The sequence below is a fragment of the Carcharhinus amblyrhynchos genome, chromosome 10 (assembly GCF_965287045.1).
Source record: "Carcharhinus amblyrhynchos chromosome 10, sCarAmb.v2.hapA, whole genome shotgun sequence".
NCBI lineage: Eukaryota > Metazoa > Chordata > Chondrichthyes > Carcharhiniformes > Carcharhinidae > Carcharhinus > Carcharhinus amblyrhynchos.
The window spans coordinates 102754719-102774884 of record NC_137333.1 but is presented as its reverse complement, the minus strand read 5'-3'; the positions used below and the strand labels follow the sequence as shown (position 1 = coordinate 102774884).

Below are 20166 nucleotides of genomic sequence, written 5' to 3'. Positions count from 1 at the left end.
TTTTCCTGCCCTGTTTTATGCTTGTTATATAAGTTTGGATGTAGGGAGTACAATTGTTTTACATGGTGTGTAATGTTTGCTTACAATACGCATGACTGGAATAAAGAGCTGGTTAAATTGTATAGTGTCAATTGTGTCTCAAACATAAGTAAACTTGATGAGGCAATCATTTTACACACTGCAAAATTCTACAAACAGCAATTAAATAATAACCACTTAACCTGTTTTTAATAGCTCTGCTGTTTTGAAATTATTAATCGTTACAATTAAAATCCAAGCATTCAACTTTGTGGAAAGTCCACACAAACACACACACACACACCGCTTCTCTTTATATAGTTGTTCTGCATATGTACCTTCTCAGGCATCTGGTAATGTTGCAGGGTAACATTAGCTAGCCAAAATCATGCAGCTTTGTGTCCCCCTTATGGAGAAAAGCCTGGTCTGAGCCCAATGAAGGCAAAGTCTAGAATTTTCTGGGGAAAAATTACAGGCATGGACCTCCAACCCCACCCCCTCATGTGCTCTGCTCATTCTGACTGGGTTTAAATTCTACCACAGTAAGTTGTGAAATTTATGGATTTGAGGCAGGGAAAAGAACAATGAAAATTGCTGGATCCCAGTGGATTCACTTGGTGTCATTCAGTGAAGGGAATCCGTCATACTTACTGATCCTATCTGGCCTACAGGTGATTCCAGATTTGTGGCATTTGATTGCACCTTGGTGTCCTTTGTTGAGACTAGTAAAAACCATGCAGTAAAAATCAGGAAGCAAGCTCACAATGGAGCAAATAGAGATGGGCAGTAAGTGCTGCTTTGTCAAAAGAGCAAGTGGAATAGTGTTTTTCTAATCTGTACAGCCCCTGGTAATTTAGTTTACTTTCAAAACATTGTTCCTAGTTCAGGATTTTGTACCTGTAGCGGGGTGTGATGGGGATTAGGCCATCGAGTTGGTTGATCAGACATGATCATAATGAATGGCGCAGCAGGCTTGAAGGACCAGATGGCCTCCTGCTGCTCTTACTTTCCATGTAACACCCTATGAACAAACATATGGGAGCTTAAAATCATCAATTTCAATCATGCTTATTTGCTTTGTACTTGACAGTAATGTAAAGGTGAAATTAAAATATTTTGAACGTGACTGATTTGAGTAATTCGAAGTCCAGAAGGATTAAAATAAGTTTTTCATTTAAAAATATGTAAACCAACTGTAACTTTATTTTTACAAGATGATTCGGTGCTTTATCATACCCAGAAATTTCAGTGCTTCACTTGCAAAGAATTTCTTTGAAGTTTAGTAACTTGTCATGGCAAATGACTACATATTTTTGGTGGTTGTGTTGACTGAGGAGTACATATTTGCAAAAGCTAGCCAAACTTGGCTATTCGTATAATGCTGTGAGAGTTAAGGTCAACTCTACCTTTTGGAATAGGTAGACGTAGCCTTGTTTTAATGTGTCATTTGAAAAATGGTGCACCTTCAATCGTGCAGCATTCCCCAGTACTGCACTGGTATGGGCTAGTCCAGGTTAGGTGCTTAAACCTGGAGTAGGACTTGAGCCTACTATTGTGGCACAAGGATTTTAATGCAGTTGATCATTTTTACTATTGCACTGAAGATTTTGAGCAACATAATGTGGTTTGTGTTTCTCTTTGCCCGATCTCAAAAAAATGAAAACTTTTAAACTGAGGAGTTCTGTTGTGTCTTGCATTAATCTTCTGTTATTTTATTCCTGAAATCTGCATCCAGATCCCAATAAAATTACAAGCTGTTTCTGGTCAGGGTGCTGTAGCCAAGCAAGATGACTCTGAGGCTGAAGAAAGTGAAGTAGAGGAAGGGGATACATTGGACCCGCAGACAGGCCTCTTCTACAGATCCAACACCTCAGTGCCACCATCCCACCAGCAACATAAGCAATTGCAGCAACCTCAGGAGGTGGCGCCGAGCAAATCCCCAGCACTGCAGCAAGTGTCCACAGCAACAGCTCAGACACAGCAAACCATGCTGCAGGTGATCGCAGTGAAAGCACAACAGCCACAGCAACTGCCTAAACTGCTGCAGCAAGCACAACCGAAGCCCCAGTTACAGCCCCCTACTCATCTCCAGCATCAGCCGGATAAGACCCAGCTAACCGTAAAACAACAGTCTGTCTCATCCGAACAACCGCTTCCTGGCCAGGTAACACCATTGCATAATAGTTGGGAGGGTATAATACCTTTCAGCAGCTTCTGCTCGTTACCATAATGTAAAGATAGCAGGTATCAGAGTGAGCAGTAGTTTGTATGCTGCAAAGCAATGGTCGTTGACATTCATTCTGAAGGTTTGCGATGTACTCACTGGAATCTTTTGGAAATGATCTGAACTTGATTTACTATAAGCGCTCTTGGTGTGTTTGTGTGCGTGTTTTAACTTAACTATTTATGCTTCCCCCCCCCTTCTCTTGGATAATGACCAGTAGCTGGAAACTTTGCTAATCTCCCCATTCCCACTCCAAACCAGGAGTGTGTGGCCAAAGGTAGCAAACCTGCTACCATTCCATTGAAAGCTGTTGATTTGCTTTGATGCAAGAATTGGACTTTTATAAGTTTAATTACTAATTATAACTATTCTTGGTTATAAATCAAACATGCCTCATTATTTCCGTTTGCCAGTACCTTGATCACTGCATGTTCTTAAATACAGATCTTTCTGGTAAAAGTGGTTTGGCAGATGAAATCAATAGAGATGCACTGTAAAAATTGGAATAGCCTCAGGAGATTAGGTTAGAGATTGCTAGAGGTTGCCACGATTAATTTGCTCTCAGTACTTTCAACTAAACATGTATTATGAATATTTTGGTCTCTTAGAACAATTTGTTTCATAATTAGTCTGCCATTTTGCTGGCTGTAAGCTAAGTCATACTTTTAATTCCAGATTCCTTGACTTTTCTCCATATTCCTTAATGCCTTTACTTTCTTGTGACTATCCTCTGTGACATTGTATTTTGCAGTCCCTCGTTTTTAAGATGATTTTCCTGGATCTGCTGTTTGCCAACATTGTTCTAATTCTAAAATTTTGTCACCCTGTTCTTGCACAGAAAGCCTGCAGCTGATAAATGCTCTTGGACTTTGCATCTTGCATTAATTAGCTTGGTATTTCTTCCCTCTATTCAATATAAAACACACTGGAATGTCTATTGATTTCAGTTGCAGCATGAGAATTGCAGGACCTGCTTTGCTAAGACTGTGGTGTCAACAGTAGATGAAGTGAGCCTGCTCACTTGGTATAGTATTACTTTCCCAGGTGGATAATTTGCAGTCAAAGCTAAAAGTGCCATCTTTCAATAAAGAAGCTTAGTGCTTTTGAGCTCCAGCATGATGTATAGAATGTTGCATTTCTGCACATGGAGTTCCTCTCATTTTAATTGAGGTGAATAACATTGTTGTATTTAAGGGAAAGCTGGAGAGAGAAAGGAATGGAAGGGATTGCCAATCAAATTAGCTGAAATATGGTGTGAGGAGGGTTGTTTAGAGTATAAAAGAACTGGAATAGACCTGTTTGAATGGCCTGTTTCTGTACTCTAACTACAGTGCAATGCCTGCTTTGTTTTTCTTTACCCCTTCATGGACATCGCTGGCAAGCCAGCATTTGTTGCCCGTTGAACTGCGTGGCTTGCTTGGCTATTTCAAAGAACAGTTAAGAATCAACCATATTGCTGTGGAAAGATGGCAGATTAAAATCTTCTTTAATAGTCCTAATTGATTTTAAACTCCACCAGCTGCAGTGGGATTTGAACCCATGCCTCCAGAACATTAGAACTAAGGACAGTACAGCACAGGAGCAGACCCTTCAGCCCTCAAAGCTTGTGCGATCACATTGTCCTATCCAGACCAACTGCCTGTATTCCTCTATTTCCTGTCTGTTCATGTGTCTGTCCAGTTAAGTCTTAAATGTCACTAACACGTCTGCCTCAACAACTTCACTTGGCAGTGCATTCCAGGCCCCCACCACTCTGTGTAAAAATAAAAACTCCCCCAGCTCATCTCCACTGAACCTTTCCCCCCTTACCTTGAACTTGTGCCCCCTTGTAATTGTCCTTTCTGCCCTGGGAAAAAGCTTCCAACTGTTCACCTTATCAATGCCCCTCATAATTTTATAAACTTCGTATCAGGTCGCCCCTCAGTCTCTGTCTTTCCAGGGAGAACAATCCCAGTTTATTCAATCTCTCCTCATAGCTAATGCCCTTCATACCAGGTGACATCCTTCTGGTAATGTTAGCTTAAGCCTCTGGATTATTTGTCCAGTGACATTACCACCAGATCGCCATCTCCCTCAAATTGCCCCATATCTAGCGAGTTGTTGTGGGTCTTTAGGTAGAAAACTGGTCTTTTACTTCTGGATTCTAGTGTGCCTTGACATTCTACCTCAACCAAAAGCTTGGAAAGGTGTCCCATGTTATAGAAAGAGAGTTTCACATTTCCTGGGTGTTGCCTCAGCTACTGGGATTGCCAATGAAGTGTCAAATAGCAATGGTTTGGTGCATTGGGTGGTACCAATGAATTGAGAATGAACTCATTTTGCAGTTAACTGGCAGGCAAGATTTGCATCATGTTCATTTGTAGCCTCTTTGCACTTTCCTTGTAATGTACAGGAATGGACTTGCCTTACCTCAGCTAACAAGGCTGATGAGCAGATTAAATTTAAATTTATCTTAAAATAACTGTTGGAAGATTAAGCATAAGGTAATGTTTCCTTTTTAGCCAGTCTAAGTTTTAAGTATTACAAATTTAACTTTATTTTATAAGTACTATGAATATTCTCATTTCCTTGCGTAGCTAGTTTGCATTTCCCTCCCTCCGTGTTGAACTACAGTTTCGTGAATTTTGAATGCCCTCCCAGAGCACACAATTGGCCAGTTTTTATGTGTGAGCTTAGGTGGAGTGTTGGGAGGCTTTGACTTGTGGGCAGCATTGCAGCCAAGTCTAGTCCTGTGTTTACTGACAATCTGCACACAAGCAATTTTCAGGAATGGTCACTCAATAGCAATCAGGAATGGATAGCATTTATTAGTCACCTCTGTCACTTTCCCAGGACACCATGGCCAATTTTACAATCCCTACCCCTGCCCTGTCCAAAGACCCAGACGCTCGGTACAGGCCGGCATCAAACCTGGAAATTTCCTGGCCTACATGACTCAGTTTGACACTGGGGCGTTTACTTAGAATTGATACCAGGGCAAAAGACTGAGTTTGATGGGCTTGCGGGAAGGGAGAGCTATAATTGGAGAGGAGGCTCAGTCCCTAGATCAGCCTACTGTGACATTCCAGATCTTCACTGATTCAGAGAGACAGAGCAAAAAAAAACTTCAAATGCTGGAAACTGAAATAAGAACAGAACATTCTGGAAATATGCAGCAACTCAACCGGAGGAAAGCTGGAAAAATGTTCTAGTTGTAGACCCTTCATCAGAACTGCTCTGATTCGGAGTAACTTTTAAAACCACCCCAGACTGTTCTGCTCTGTTCTCCCATTGTCATTTAATGGTTACTGTAGGGCTTCTGTTGACGTTTGCAGGCACAGCCAGCCATCATAACGCAAGGAGCAGCGGTCACCAAAATAACCTTTGGAAATTACCAGGCCACTACCATCACGAAAACGGCCAGTGGCAGCTCAGAGAGTTCAGTAATGGCGACAAACTATTACACGGTGCAATCTTCCAAAAAGTCAATGGAAACAGACATTTTAAAGATTTCCATGATGGAGGCCCAGATCGAAATGAATGCGGAAGCCTCCTTAGTAGACACTAGCAGAGAGAGGAAGCCCACTGCACAGAAAGTAAGCTCATTGCAGTCAGGCCCTTCAAATCAGTTCCAGAAACCATCTGTGACCCCTGTGCTAAAAGAGCAGCAAAACAAACAGCCCCCAGCGAAGACCCTTCCACCTAGGGAGGCTGAGGGATCTGGAAAGGCTGTTCAAAGCCAATATCTTCAAATTCAGAATGTAACACAGGAGAAGTCCGATGAAATATCCGCAGATATTCTTATTCAGGTAAGCATGCGTATCTGTTTAAAATCTTGACGCAGCCTGGAAGAATGTGCACCACAGAGGCATTCTGTCCTCAGCTCCAAAAGCAAAATGATCCCAAGACAGTTTAAACCACATTTTTACTAAAACAGTATTAGGGGGAAATTTCATTCCAGATGCAGTTGTAAATGGCTCACACCTTTTTTTGAACACTGAGCTTGGGTTACAGACATGCACAGTTATGTTTTGTCATCTGCATCTGGCAGAATCCTCTTGTAAATTTTTTTTAAAAACTCCAAATCATTTTAATGTCTAGATTCACTGAAAATATGTCACCACACAAATAAAGAGCAATTAAAAAAAATTCCTGGTATTTGATGAGTAAATGAGTTTACTCTTCTGATTGTTGCCAAACTCTGGGGGCTACTGATGGGTTAGTGAGTCATCAGTGCCACTTCCAAATCTGCACTAAAAAGTGTCAACGTTTGATATTGCCCCACTTAATGTATCTACATCTGTTTTCCAAAGTCCGGCTGAGAAGATGAGCCAATGTGGCAAGTGCCACTCCCAAAATGGATGATAAATAACCAGGATAAAAGTGGGTTAGCTAAAAGCCAAAAATGTATTTATTTATTGAATAGAAGCAGACTTACAACGGTCCTTGCCTTCCAACAGATTAATAAACCCACTTGAGTCAGTGAGCAGTTGAGCTATGCAGCACAAATAGGTCCCCGGTACAATGCTCTGTCTGTCTGAACTTAGCTGATCCTACCTGAGATGGTCACGGAGCTGATACAATTAGTCTTGGTGGACTGGTGTTTTGGAGGGGAAATCTGCCACCTTCTGCTCCTGATTGCTATCCAGCAACTCCCACTGGAAATGTGTGTGTAAGAATGCCAGTTGAGGGCAGGATTAAGCTTGATTGTGATGCACCTATTAATTGAAAGGATTCTTGGTGCTCACCTTTTAAGGTTGATTTATAATTTAAGTAAAGCCTAAATTGACTATCAAATGATAACTAGCATTATGTGGGACTGCATTTAGCTATACTTACTGACTTCTGGAGCAAGAAGGAATGGGGAAAATCAGGAAAAGTTTGGTTAATGGTAACTTTCTAAACTCATATTTGTGTAAAAATTAAGTAAAGGATATTTGGCATAAGCAGGAACAATTAACTAAAGATAAAAGTAGGTCATGATAAAATGAGAATGAAATTTACTAATATGAGATTAATAATAATGAAGTATTTACACTAGAGGGGATTTTTAAACAAATATTTGTGCTTGTTTTAGCATCTTTGTGAGTTGATAACTTAGAAACTAAAGTTGTAAATTGCCTTGTATTGTTGGAGGTTAGAGGGTTACCATTTTGTTTATTATTAATTCTCAGTTCTCCATAGCACAAGTCTTGCAAAAGTTAATTAACTTTGTTAGGGAATTGGCCGTAATACATTTTTGGAGAAAAGTTTATTTTTCCAACAACCTTAAATAAATAAATTGTCAGGTATTACTTTTACTTAGAGTTGGAAAAATGTATGTCAGTATAGAAAACTACTAGAACAGGTATATAAGTTTGATGTACATTCTATCACGGACTGTAGTTATATGACTAATTTAGAAACCAAATAATCTGTGCAATCAAATTAATTAGTGAAAGAAGACAGACCCAGTTCTAAGATGTTCGTAAAGCTAATGAGGAAAGGGAATTGGCAATATAGAAAAGAATTGAATTAAAGGCCAAATCAGACTGGATTAAAAACATAAAATAATGGGAATACACATCAAGTCAGGCAGCATCTGAAGTGAGAGTAACAGACTATCATTTCTGGCTAATGATCTTTCAACAGTAACTGACTTACCTGGTCACTTTGTGAAAATTGCCTTTCCTTCCCTCGCCTTTTTCATTCAATTTGAAACCCGAGTTTGGACTCGTGTTACCTTCTTTTCTGTTATTTTCTTTCTAAACTTTGATTTCTAACACTGAACTTTGTCCTTCATTGGGTGGTTTCATTTTAAATACTGCAATACACTTGGACTTTCTTAGGTTCTTGTAGCTTTCCTGAGTTCAGACGAGATGGTGTATTGGGGAATAATTATTATTCTATACATAACATCAATTATTTACAACTGCGTTTCATGTACATGATTTAATTTGTGCTTTGTTGTTGTGTGTGCAGTCTTGACTTTACAAATTTAGCAGAATTACGCCAGAAATGAGAGGTTATAGCTATGGGGAGCCATTGAGCAATTGGAACCTTTTTGGAATGAAGAAGGTTAAGGGGAGAGAGAAGTCTAAAGAGGCTCTCAAAGTCACAAAATTTGGAAGAGTAGGTAATGGAAAGTTGTTTTCACTGGTTTACAAATCAGTAACTCTGACTCGGTGTTGGAAGATCATGGGTTTAAACCCCACTCCAGAAACTATGGCATGTAATCCAGACTGAAACCTCAATGCAGTATTGAGGGAATATTCATTGTCTGAGATTGTTGACTTTCAAATAAGACATTAAACAGAAGTTTTATTTGTCCCCTCTGCTGGATAGAAGAAGTCCTGTAGCCACTATCTGAAGTTCATAGTATCCCTACAGTGCAGGAAGAGGCTGTTCAGTCCATCAGGTCTGCACCGACTCTCTGAAAGAGCATCTTACCCAGGTCCAGGTCCAGGTCCAGTCCCTGCCCTATCACTATAACGCCATGCATTTACCCCGTGAGCCCACCTGACCTACACATCTTTGGACTCTGGGAGGAAACGGTAGCACAGTGGTTACCACTGTTGCTTCACAGCTCCAGGGTCCTGGGTTCGATTCCCGGTCAGGTCACTGTCTGTGTGGAGTTTGCACATTCTCCTCATGTCTGCATGGGTTTCCTCTGGGTACTCCAGTTTCCTTCCACAGTCCAAAAGATGTGCGGGTTAGGTTGATTGGTCATGCTAAGAAATTGGCCCTTAGTGTCCAGGGATGCGTAGGTTAGAGGTATAAGTGGGTAAAATATGTAGGGATATCGGGGTAGGGCTGAGTGGGATTGTGTTCAGTGCAGACTCGATGGGCCGAAGGGCCTCTTTCTGCACTGTAAGATTCTATGATTCTGTGAAACCGGGCACACGGAGGAAACCCAGGCAGACACTGGGAGAATGTGCATATCCCACACAGACAGTCACCCAAGGCCAGAATCAAATCCAGATTCCTGGTGCTGTGATGCAGCAGTGCTAACCCTAACCCCGTTTCCTGACTAATAGTTACTCCTTAAGCAGCATCACCAAACAGGCAGATTGTCTGGTTGTGCATTCAATACTGTTTGTGGGACCTAGCTGTGCCCATGGTTGGCTGGTCCATTTCCCCACATTCCAGCAGCGACTAATTTCAAAATTATTATAAAATTGGCTGTAAGATGCTTTAGTATGTCTCGAGGCCATGAAAAATGTTTTGTTAAAGCAAATTTTCTCCTTTATAAATTTAGTTTTAACTTTAGAATATTGAAGAGAGATATTAGAATATTTTTCTGTACGGGGTTGTTAGAGCATGTGACTATTTTCTGTAATGTTATTTTCAAGAAAATTCAATAATTTAAAAAATACAAGGAAATGGGATTAATGAGCTAACATCTGCACAGTTAGATTGGGTCAAATTCTGTGATTATTTTCTTTCTTTCCTAGTCTATACCTCAGTATTCCATACCCAGTCAATCCAGTTCAAATGTAGTGGTCGAACCCAGTGGTCTCTTGGACATCACAAACTTTACCAGCCAGCGAATCGCAGATGAAGAATCTGTACAGTATTCAGCCATGGAACAGGACGTGGACAGTAGTAATGAAGAGGGTATGGAATCTGGTTCAACAGAAAGCACCACTGGGCAGCCACATTGAAAGGATAAGGGGCAAAACAAAAACTTGTACCAAGGCACTCGTCAAAGTCTGGAGAAACCTGCCCACAAGGAGACAAACATTTGTGTTTTTTTTAGAGAAAATGTACATAGCAACATTTTTTAAAAAGAAGAAATCTGTAAAGAAGGTTCTGCATACATTGAGACTTTTAAAAGTGAATCTTGTGTAGGAAGTCCTTTTTGTAAAAAAAAACTTTTCTGTACAATTTGGAGACAATCCCAACATTTCCACCTTCCTGAAAATTGGCCGTATCTGTAAGAGTTCTTCTGCTCAGTATTCCCAATAGGAATGTTAAGATTTCTGGGCACATTATTCTGATCCTTCCAGCTGCTTTCAGAGATCATACACTTGAGATTAAATTTTCTCGGGAGGGGATGGTGGGGAGGGACATGTTTGACATGTGTACCATTAATAATAAAGAAAAGATATCTCTAACTCAGCTCACTGAAGTAAGTTTCCACCTTGATAATCGGAGACACCCAGAAGATCTACTTATTGACCTAGATCTACATGGCCAACTTTCACCTGGAGAATGTTACGTTACTATTATTTGGCCATTTCTTTAAGCTATTAGTATTAATTATATCGTTTGTTGTGCAAATTGTGTGATGGTATTGGTTACCCAGAAGATGGGGGCAATCTATGGGTAAGTACTATGTACGGTAAGTAGATTCTTATCCCTACTTACTTCAATAAGAACTATTCGTAGAATCATAAAAACTCTACAGTACAGACAAGAGGCCATTCGGCCCATCAAGTCTGCACCAACCACAATCTCACCCAGGCCCTACCCCCATATCCCTACATATTTACCCACTAATCCCTCTAATCTATGCATCTCAGGACCACTAAGGGCAATTTTTGGCATGGCCAATCAACTTAATCCGCACATCTTTGGACTGTGGGAGGAAACTGGAGCACCCTGAGGAAACCCACGCAGGCACGAGGAGAATGTGCAAACTCCACACTGACAGTGACCTAAGCCAGGAATTGAACCCGGGTCCCTGGAGCTGTGAAGCAGCAGTGGTAACCACTGTGCTACCGTATTTTAGAGACACGGCACGTGTAAACTGATTTTTTTTTAAGATCTCATCCTGAACTTGCTAGATTGTTGGGCAAGAAATTATGGTAAAACTTAATAAAAAAAAGCAAGTTTCCCAATTGCTATAAATGACAGTAATATGGAGATGCTAGACACAAAATCTGTGCTTCCTGACAGAAGACTAACTCAAAAGAATTGATCTAGTGACCGATTTCTATTCTGGGTGCCTTCTCTTATGATATTTACTCAGATGCAGCTGAAGTGAAGCTAGTACACAATAAATAACAGTTTTATTTCAAGTGATTTGCTGTATTCTTAGCACTTCAGCAGTTTGCATGAATTGGATATGATTGCATTGTTAGGACATCACATAGAAACAGTTTGAGAGTTTAAAAAATGAAGCCTGAAATGTGGGAGAATTGTGTCTTTCGTCAGCTAAACAAATTAGCATGTGTGTGTTTGTGCATGTGTGCATCACGTCAGTCTTCCCTGTACTATTCCTTTAGATTTAAAACATATAAGCACACAAATGTCTGTTTTCAGGCAAACTGCTATACAGAAAAGTGGCTTGTGACATCAGGGAGATTCCCCAGGATTACATCATTCATCTTCTTAAAACCATCAAAATAATATGTGGGTGATTACTTGCCATACCTTGCAGAGCTAACAATTGAAAGAGTTAAAATTATTTATTTTGTAATTATTGAAGGGAGGGGAAATTCCAGTCTCCAGATGCTGAGCAGAACATTTGAAAGGGTTAGGGAAATAGCCAGAGAAAGATCTTTTGATAAGGGCAGTGGTCTGTGGTTTCCACCAAGAGACAAATATGGAATGTCGTGTTCCTCTTACAAATACCATGCAATAGATACCAAATTGAACTTTCAGTGTTAACAAGTGGCTCTGCCTTATTCTGTACAGAATTGACTGCAATCATTCGTTTTGGGTTTATTGACCAGTTTCTGACAAACTTAGGGCCTGGAGTAGGCCATTTAGCTCCTCTGCCCTGTTGCAATATTCAGCGAGATGATAGCTAATCTGCGTTTTCGCTAATATCCTTTAATATCTGTGGATAACACAAAAATCTATCATTGCCCTTTGTGTAGAAGCGTTTACTAATCTCAATTCCAAAAGACCTTAAAGTAGTTTTTACGTTTACTGTGCTCTGAGTCCTGGATTACCCAACTTGTGAAAATAGTTTCTAACAACCTACCCTATTTGCCCCCCCCTTCATATCTTGAAAATGTGAATTAATCACCTTCTAAATTCTAGGAACGGACCCCTAATTTACTGTCTAAATCATCCAATGTGTCTCTTTCTGCTATTTCATGGTGAGTTGTTAGACACGCACATTCCTATTTTTAACCAGCGTTGAAACCCTTTTGTGCTGGTTTGGTCTTTTACTTCTGTGAAATTTTAACTCAGAAATGGTGTTCAGCTCAAATACCAGATGTTAGCATTTTTCCACATTCCAGTGGTGCACTTTCTTCTCAGACTTTTGGGTGTTTGCTACGATTTTTATTTAAAACTAAAGATTAGATTTGTGGGTGGCACGGTGCTTAGCACTACAGCCTCACAGTGCCAGGGACCTGGGTTCCATTCTGGCCTCAGGTGACTGTCTGTGTGGAGTTTGTACGTTCTTCCCTTGCCTGTGTGGGTTTCCTCCCACACTCAAAAGATATGTGGGCTAGGTTGATTGGCCATGCTAAATTGCCCCATGGCAGAGGGACTAACAAGGTAAATACATGAGGTTATGGGGATAGGGCCTGGGTGGAACTGTGGTCGGTGCTGACTCAGTGGGCCGAATGGCCTCCATCTGCACTGTAGGATTCTATGAATTTTATGAATATTATTTTAGGATTGCTTCACAGAGGGGTTGGATAAGCAATAAAGTTTGCTTGCGCGTTTTTTAAGTACCACTATGAGCCTGGCATTGCTGATATGCATTTCATGTAAAAATGGGGCAGTGGTGCAAAAGAGACCCCATTCTGATGTAGGTTATCACTGTCCAGCCCCTTCCACGCCTTATCTAATTTTCACTTCCCTCTCCCTGGTTCAGGAGATCTGAACCCACTTAGCAGTGTCCTGATTGCCTACCAGACTGGGATTAAAATTGAGACTATCTTGGGCAAATTTTGATTTTGAAAAGAATATCAAACTGTCACTGTTCCAAAAATTTCTGGAGCGTGTTATACTCTGGGGGACAGGGCTTTCTTTTTAAAAAAAGAAGTTGTGCTTTTGCAGCTCGGGGATGTTGGTGGTGTGAATGCCCTGTGCTTCTGACATTGTGCTGCCCGTGTCAGGTACAGTGTGGTTAGAGGCAGAGATGGTGAAATTTGTGCCATGGATTATCCTGACTAAAAAGAGCTGGAATGAGACTGCTTGAACTGAGGTATCCTCCATTGACCCAAACGCACAATTCCCTTAGCTGGATTTGAACACAGATCTCAGTCAGCCTTTTACTCCCCTTTTTTCCCCCAAAAGAATTTTTGGATAAGCATTCCTAACCAAGCAGACGTTGTCTCTCTTTCAAAGTAGCTACATTGACCAGTGCAGTAGTAACTTGGTAACTACCATGTATACTCCCGAGAAAATGGAAATCTTTTGAACATGACTCTATAGTTGTGTTCCGAGACCAGCCCGTGTTGAATCGTAATGGCCCTGGCCTTATAGCTGATGCTGTTGAAATTTGATGGTTAAATCATTTTTGAAACGTTGATTGGCTCATTAGCAGTAAGATTCTAATAGCTGCCAGTTTAGACTACAGTATCCCTCATCTGTATGTCTGTGATTGGTACAGCTGTTGGGTTAAATGTAATTGGTCAGGGCAGCTGTGACAACTGTTTACAGTAAGAGCACTCGTGTTCTTCATGTGTTTATTATGAAATAAATTAAAGCTGATGAGTATTTTATAAATGCTTCATAAACATTCTTTATTATCTCCAACCCTCTGGCTCCTACTAGGGGAAGATCACATCGGCAGACATCAGTAAGTTTGAGTTTCTAGGATATCAACATACGTTGTTTCTTTCTGCATTTGTATTACTGATTTACCAAATTGATCTCTCATCCATTGAGTTGCATGGCAGGATGCATTTGAGGAAACTGGTTGTCTAACGTACTCGATTTTTGTTGCTTCATTAGTTTGGTAAGAGTGATCTCCTTCCAAAACTATCTTTCCATTGCAGCATCTAACCTGGTCCAGTCGCATAGTCTCAACCGTCTTGCCTCATGGTGCATTCCCATTTGGATTGGGGAGGTAGGAACCTCTATTAAGGGCCCCCTTCCATCCCATCTCTCTGTCAAGAACAACACCTTGCTCTGCTCTGTCCCTCAGAGACCCACCTCCCTCTTTCTGTCTGTTCTTTACCTGGCCCTGGACTCCGGGACATAAAATCTGGGAACTGCTTGCATCGTAGAATCCCAACAGTGCAGAAGGAGGCCATTCGGCCCATCAAGCCTGCACCGACAACAATCCCACCCAGGCCTTATCCCCATGACCCCGTATATTAATCCTGCTAATCCCCTTGATACTAAAGGGCAATTTACCACGGCCAATCAACCTGCACATCTTTGGACTGTGGGAGGAAACTGAGCACCCGGAGGAAACCCATGCAGACGTGGGTAGAACGTGCAAATTCTACACAGACAGTGACTCGAAGCTGGAATTGTCTCGAAGCTGCGTCCCTGGCACTGAGGGGCAGCAGTGCTAACCATCGTGTTGCCCCAAGTCTCAACAACACCAACTGCATTGAGACCAGAGAGCTGCTGGTCAATCAGATTGGCAAATTTCTTTCTAAGGAAGATTAGTGAACCAAATAGGTTTTCTGCAACAACTAATAATAGTTTCACAGCCACTAATACTACCAGCTTTTAATTCCAGATTTATTATAAGTAAACCCCACCTGCTGCCATGGTGAGATTTAAATCTCAGAGCCTTTGGCTTACTCGTCCAGTGACTATGCCAACATTTCCCCTCGTAACTGCACATATAATTTGAGTAATAAGGGATAGCATTAATTATCATACTTTGGGACGAATAATTGGCAGCCTAATTCAGGAATAAAACTGACATTGTTTGCATATTGTCCTTTTGTAATTAACTGCAAGATACTGTACAGTATTAATAAAGTTAGCCTAGGCCTTTATAGTAACAGCATACCAATTAAAGATTGACATCAAACGGTTAAGCTCATGAACTCCCAATTAATGCCATAGTTATAGCATAACTGTAAAGCAAAGGTTTTATACCTTAGTACACCTGAAAACAGTACACGTATGGCATTTATTTGTGAAAATATTCAGCAATGAATTAGAACTTTTAATTTCCCCAAGCTTTGATTTTGCCCAGAGACCTTTTTGAGCTCCTCAGTTTAAGCGGTTGCATATTTAAAATCTCACTCCATCACCCAACCATAAACAAATGCAAAATTTGATTCAATTTATTATTGTCACATGTATTGCGATACAGTGAAAAGTATTATTCTTGTGTGCTGTACAGACAAAGCATACAGTTCACAGAGTACGTCAGGGAGAAGGAAAGGAAAGGGTGCAGAATACAGTGTTGCGGTTACAGATAGGGTGAAGAGAAAGATCAACTTAATATATAATAGGACTATTAGAAACTCTGTTGGCAGCAGGGAAGAAGCTGTCCTTCAGTTAGTTGGTAGGTGTTTTCAGACTTTGGTTTTTTTGTTGTGGGTGCAGCAATCTGAAATCGGAACAGGGTGGCACAGTGGTTAGCACTACTGTCTCACAGCACCAGGCATGCACATCCAATTTCAACCTCAGGTGATTATGTGGAGTTTCAAGTTCTCCCCAAGTCTGCATGAGTTTCCTCCGGATGCTCTGGTGTCCTCCCACGGTCACAAGGATATGCAGGTTAAGAGAATTAGCCCACCAAATTGCCCTTTTAGTGTCCAAAGATTTGTCAGTTGGGTGGATTGGCCATGGTAAATGTGTGGGGTTATGAGATTGTGTGTTGGGGGCAGAGAGGGGGGGTGTTAAGCCTGGATAAGGTACTCTTTCAGAGAGTTGGTGTAGACTTGATGGGCTGAATGGCCTCTTTCTGCTCCACGGGGATTCTATGAAGTATTCAACATATTGAGTTGCATCTACAGAGAGAGAGAAATAGAAAGTTTAACAAGCGTTTCTCTTTCTGCAGATGTTGCTTGAGCTCATGTTCTTTTTCCATGTTCTAGGCTGATGCTTCAGTGCAGTGGTTTTGTGACGGGGAGGTCGTGTCTCACTAACTTGATCTAGTTTTTCGAGGAAGTGACAAAAATGATTGATGAGGGTAGAGCCGTGGATGTTGTCTACATGGATTTCAGTAAGGCCTTTGACAAGGACCCTCGTGGTAGACTAGTACGGAAGTTGAAGTCGCATGGGATCAAAGGTGGGCTGGCAAGATGGATACAGAACTGGCTTGGTCAAAGAAGACAGAGGGTAGCAGTGGAAGGGTGCATTTCTAAATGGAGGGCTGTGACAAATGGCGTTTATCAGGATCAGTGCTGGGACCTTTGCTGTTTGTAATATATATAAATGATTTGGAGGAAAAGTTGCAGACAACACAAAGGTTTGTGGAATTGTGGATAACGATGAGGAACCTCCAGAGGATATAGGTCAATTGGAGACTTGGGCAGAGAGATGGCAATGGAGTTTAATCAAGACAAATGTGAGGTAATGCATTTTAGAAGATCTAATGGGAAATATATAGTAAATGGCAGAACCCTTAAGAGTATTGACAGGCAGAGGGATCTGAGTATTAATTGGTAAGTCATGTTGCGGCTTTATAGAACCTTAGGCTGCACTTGGAATATAGTGTTCAATTTTGGTCACCACACTACCAGAAGGACGTGGAGGCTTTGGAGAGGGTACAGAAAAGATTTACCAGGTTGTTGCCTGGTATGGAGGACATTAGCTATGAGGAGAGGTTGGAGAAACTTGGTTTGTTCTCACTGGAACGATCGAGATTCAAGGGCAGTCTGATAGAAATGTGCAAGATTACGAGGGATACAGAGTGGATAGAAGCTTTTTCCCAGGGTGGAAGAGTCAATTATTAGGGAGCATAGATTTAAGATGTGATGGGCAAGGTTTAGAGGAAATGGACGTGGCAAGCTTTTTATACAGAGGGTGGTGGTGCCTAGAATTCTCTGCTGGTCTAGGTATTGGAAGCAGATATGATAGTGACTTTTAAGGGATGTGTTGATAAATACACAAATTGGATGGAAATAGAGGGATATGGTCCCCGGAAGGGTAGAGGATTTTACTTCAGTTGGGCAGCAGGGTCGGTGCAGGCTCGGAGGGCCAAAAGCCCTGTTCCTGTGCTGTAATTTTCTTTATTCTTTGTTCCTGCCATTACCAGTAGTGAGCAATTGTTTGACTGTTTCTTTCCATTGAAGTGTTAAACTGAAACCTCTGCCTGTCCTGGTAGAAATTAACTCCACTATTTAAAGAGGTGAATTGACCCAGTTTCCAACAAATACTTATTTTTGTGACTGTTTCATTGCCTGTCTGCCGTGTGGCTGCTTATCTAATAGCAGATTCTTGGAAGAGTTGCATCCTCGCGATAAGCCTTGGAAAGGTGGAATGCATCACCTTTTTAGTTGACTTTAATAACACCCTCCTTGTTGACAGTGCTTTTGGACTCTTCGCCACTTTGACGCTTTGTTTATCACCATCCTGAGTTTTTGACTCCATACCAAAATCTAGCAAATGTAGGCCAGACAACATCTGTGGAGACAAGTTAAGTTTCAGTATTTTGTGAAGTGACGATAAATAATCCTTTCATATCACAAAGACTGCCTGTTGGCACCTTAGAAATATTGCTCGATCCTATCTCTTTGCCAGTGAAACTCTCATATAAGCTGTTTTGACTCAGAACTTGAGTAGGCTTTTGGCTGGCCTTGCATCCTCCAGCTTTTATTGATTTCATATCCAAAACACTGCTGCTTGTATCCTATATCTTAGCACATTCTACTCAGCGATCAGCCCTGTTTTTACTGTTCCACCTTAACTCAGAACTCCAAGGTTCAAGTCTAATTCTTGTCCTAATAACTCCTGGTCTTATTAAGACCTACACTCTCCTAACCTCTGGTCCCCTAGCATCCTATTCCCCTCATCTATTGTCTGGCCATTTTCAGCCATGCTTTCCAATGTTGGTGGTCCATTCCTCAGCCCCTCTACCCCCCATCCCCTTAAAACTATTTCTAATCTCTATACCTTAGTTTAAACCTTTCAGTCCTCACTTCTCACCTCTGGCACATCATCTTTTTCTGTAAGTTTTTGAGAAGTGCCTTTTTTTTAGGATGGAAAGCACTATATAAATACAACCTCACTTCAAGCTGGCTGTGACGTAATGTGAGGTGACATGATGATGTGAAAGGCACTGAATAAAAGCAATCTTGTTATTTCAAAGTTGTTGCACTCTGATGTTACAACCTCGATTGTTTTCTTCTAAATTAACTTTTTATTAGTGTCACAAGTAGGCTTACATTAACACTGCAACAAAGTTGCTGTGAAAAATCCCCAGTTGCCACACTCCGGCGCTGTTTGGGTACACTGAGGCAGAATTTAGCCTGGCCAATGCACATAACCAGCGTGTCTTTCAGACTGTGGGAGGAAACTGGAGCAGCCAGAGGAAACCCATGCAGACACGAGGAGAATGTGCAGACTCTGCAAAATAGTGGCCCAAGCCGGGAATCAAACCCAGGACTCTGGCACAGTGAGGCAGCAGTGCTAACCACTCTGCCATTGTGCTGCCCTATTTGGCCCTATTTTTGCTTCAACTGCAGTATTGTATCCAATCTGAGCACCACCATTTAGGAAGAATGTGTGAAGGCATTAGAGAGGGCACAAAAAAAGTATTTCTGAAAAAGGTTCCAGGCTGAGTGATGCCAGGTATGTGGATAGATTAAATGAAGATAGAGCTGTTTTCTTTGGAGAAGATTGAAAGGGGATTCGATCAAGGGGCTCATAACCCTGAGGAGGCAGGCTAGGGAGAAACTTCCCATTGGCAAAAGGGGTGAGACTCAGATTGAAAGTGACGGGCAAAAGAAGTAATAGTGTCAGGAAAAATCAGTAATGCAGCAGGTGGTCAGGAGCTGGGGCGCACTCACTACCTGAGAGTTTGGTGGAGGTAGGATGATTATCTGAAGAGAAAATCTTCGCAGGACTGCAAGGAAAAGGCAGGGGAAGTGGGATCAGTGAGTTCGAGAAGAAATGAGATATCGCTCTTGGGGCCAGAGGGATCAAGGGTTAGGGTGGGGGAGAAAGCTGGATCAGGATATTGAATTTGATGATCAGTCGTGATCAAAATGAATGATGGAGCAAGCTTGAAGGACCCAATGGCCTACATCTATTTTCTCTCTATGAATGAGTTTCATACAGCGAGCCAGCATTGGCATGACGGGCTGAAAGGCCTCCTATGTCGGAACCATTTTATTATTCTACTGGGTATCTAGTTCATTTGCTGTCTTAGTCAGCCAGGGAGCGCACGCAAACAATGTTAATTGTGCTGGTACTATCACCTATGATAGCCTCAGGATGATGATGTTCCTCTCAATGTATCATTCCATTGACTAATTCCAAAGAAATGTGTGTTAGGTTGACTGGCCACGCTAAATTGACTCTATAATGTTAGGGGGATGAGTAGGATAAATAAGTGGAGTTAGGGAATAGGGCCTGGGTGGGATTGTGGTCGGTGCAGACTCAATGGGCTGAATGGCTGCCTTCTGCACTGTAAGCATTCTATGATTCTTTGTGACTATTTGGCCTTCAGCCACCACCAACTAAGCAAAGCCGCAGATACCTCTGTTATGGTTAACTAACACAAAACATATTATTTCTTTGAGCCTTGTTATGATGAACTGATGGAGCTGGAGCAGAAGCTTTGCTTTTACTACTTTTGTCACGGACTGATGGGGAGGAAAGAATTTTTTTTTCTAACAAATCATCTGACTGCTGCCAAAACAATTACAGCCGATTAGGTTTGTCATGGAATGACTCAGCCCAGTTAAACAGAGTAATCTGTGACAAGACAGGTGTTTGTTATTATGAACGATCTCTCATCAGGGTTTATTAAATTCCCTCTATTTTGACAGTGCTTCAATCAGGAGAAAAATAATGTCTAGAAAGTATTTCTCTGCTTCCCATTCTCTCCCTGTAGATAGAATCATAGAATCCCCACAGTCGTGTACCAAGAACAGCTTCTTCCTTGCTGCTGTCAGACTTTTGAATGGACCTAC

At 41.4% G+C, this 20166-nt stretch overlaps 1 protein-coding gene across 6 annotated transcripts in view; it reads left to right on the top strand.

Annotated features, from left to right (window-relative positions):
- emsy (EMSY transcriptional repressor, BRCA2 interacting) overlaps window positions 1-11223 on the top strand; it is a 73498-nt gene extending 62275 nt beyond the window's left edge. For 5 of the 6 annotated variants that reach the window (XM_080197692.1, XM_080197687.1, XM_080197689.1 and 2 more), the window contains 3 exons: window positions 1754-2182; window positions 5557-6030; window positions 9655-11223. In XM_080197692.1, coding sequence (XP_080053818.1) covers window positions 1754-2182; window positions 5557-6030; window positions 9655-9864 — 1113 coding nt within the window. In that variant the 3' untranslated portion in view covers window positions 9865-11223. The remainder of the gene's footprint in view (window positions 1-1753; window positions 2183-5556; window positions 6031-9654) is intronic. The other variant, XM_080197693.1, reaches the window with a different exon arrangement.
- The last annotated feature ends 8943 nt before the right edge of the window (window positions 11224-20166 follow it).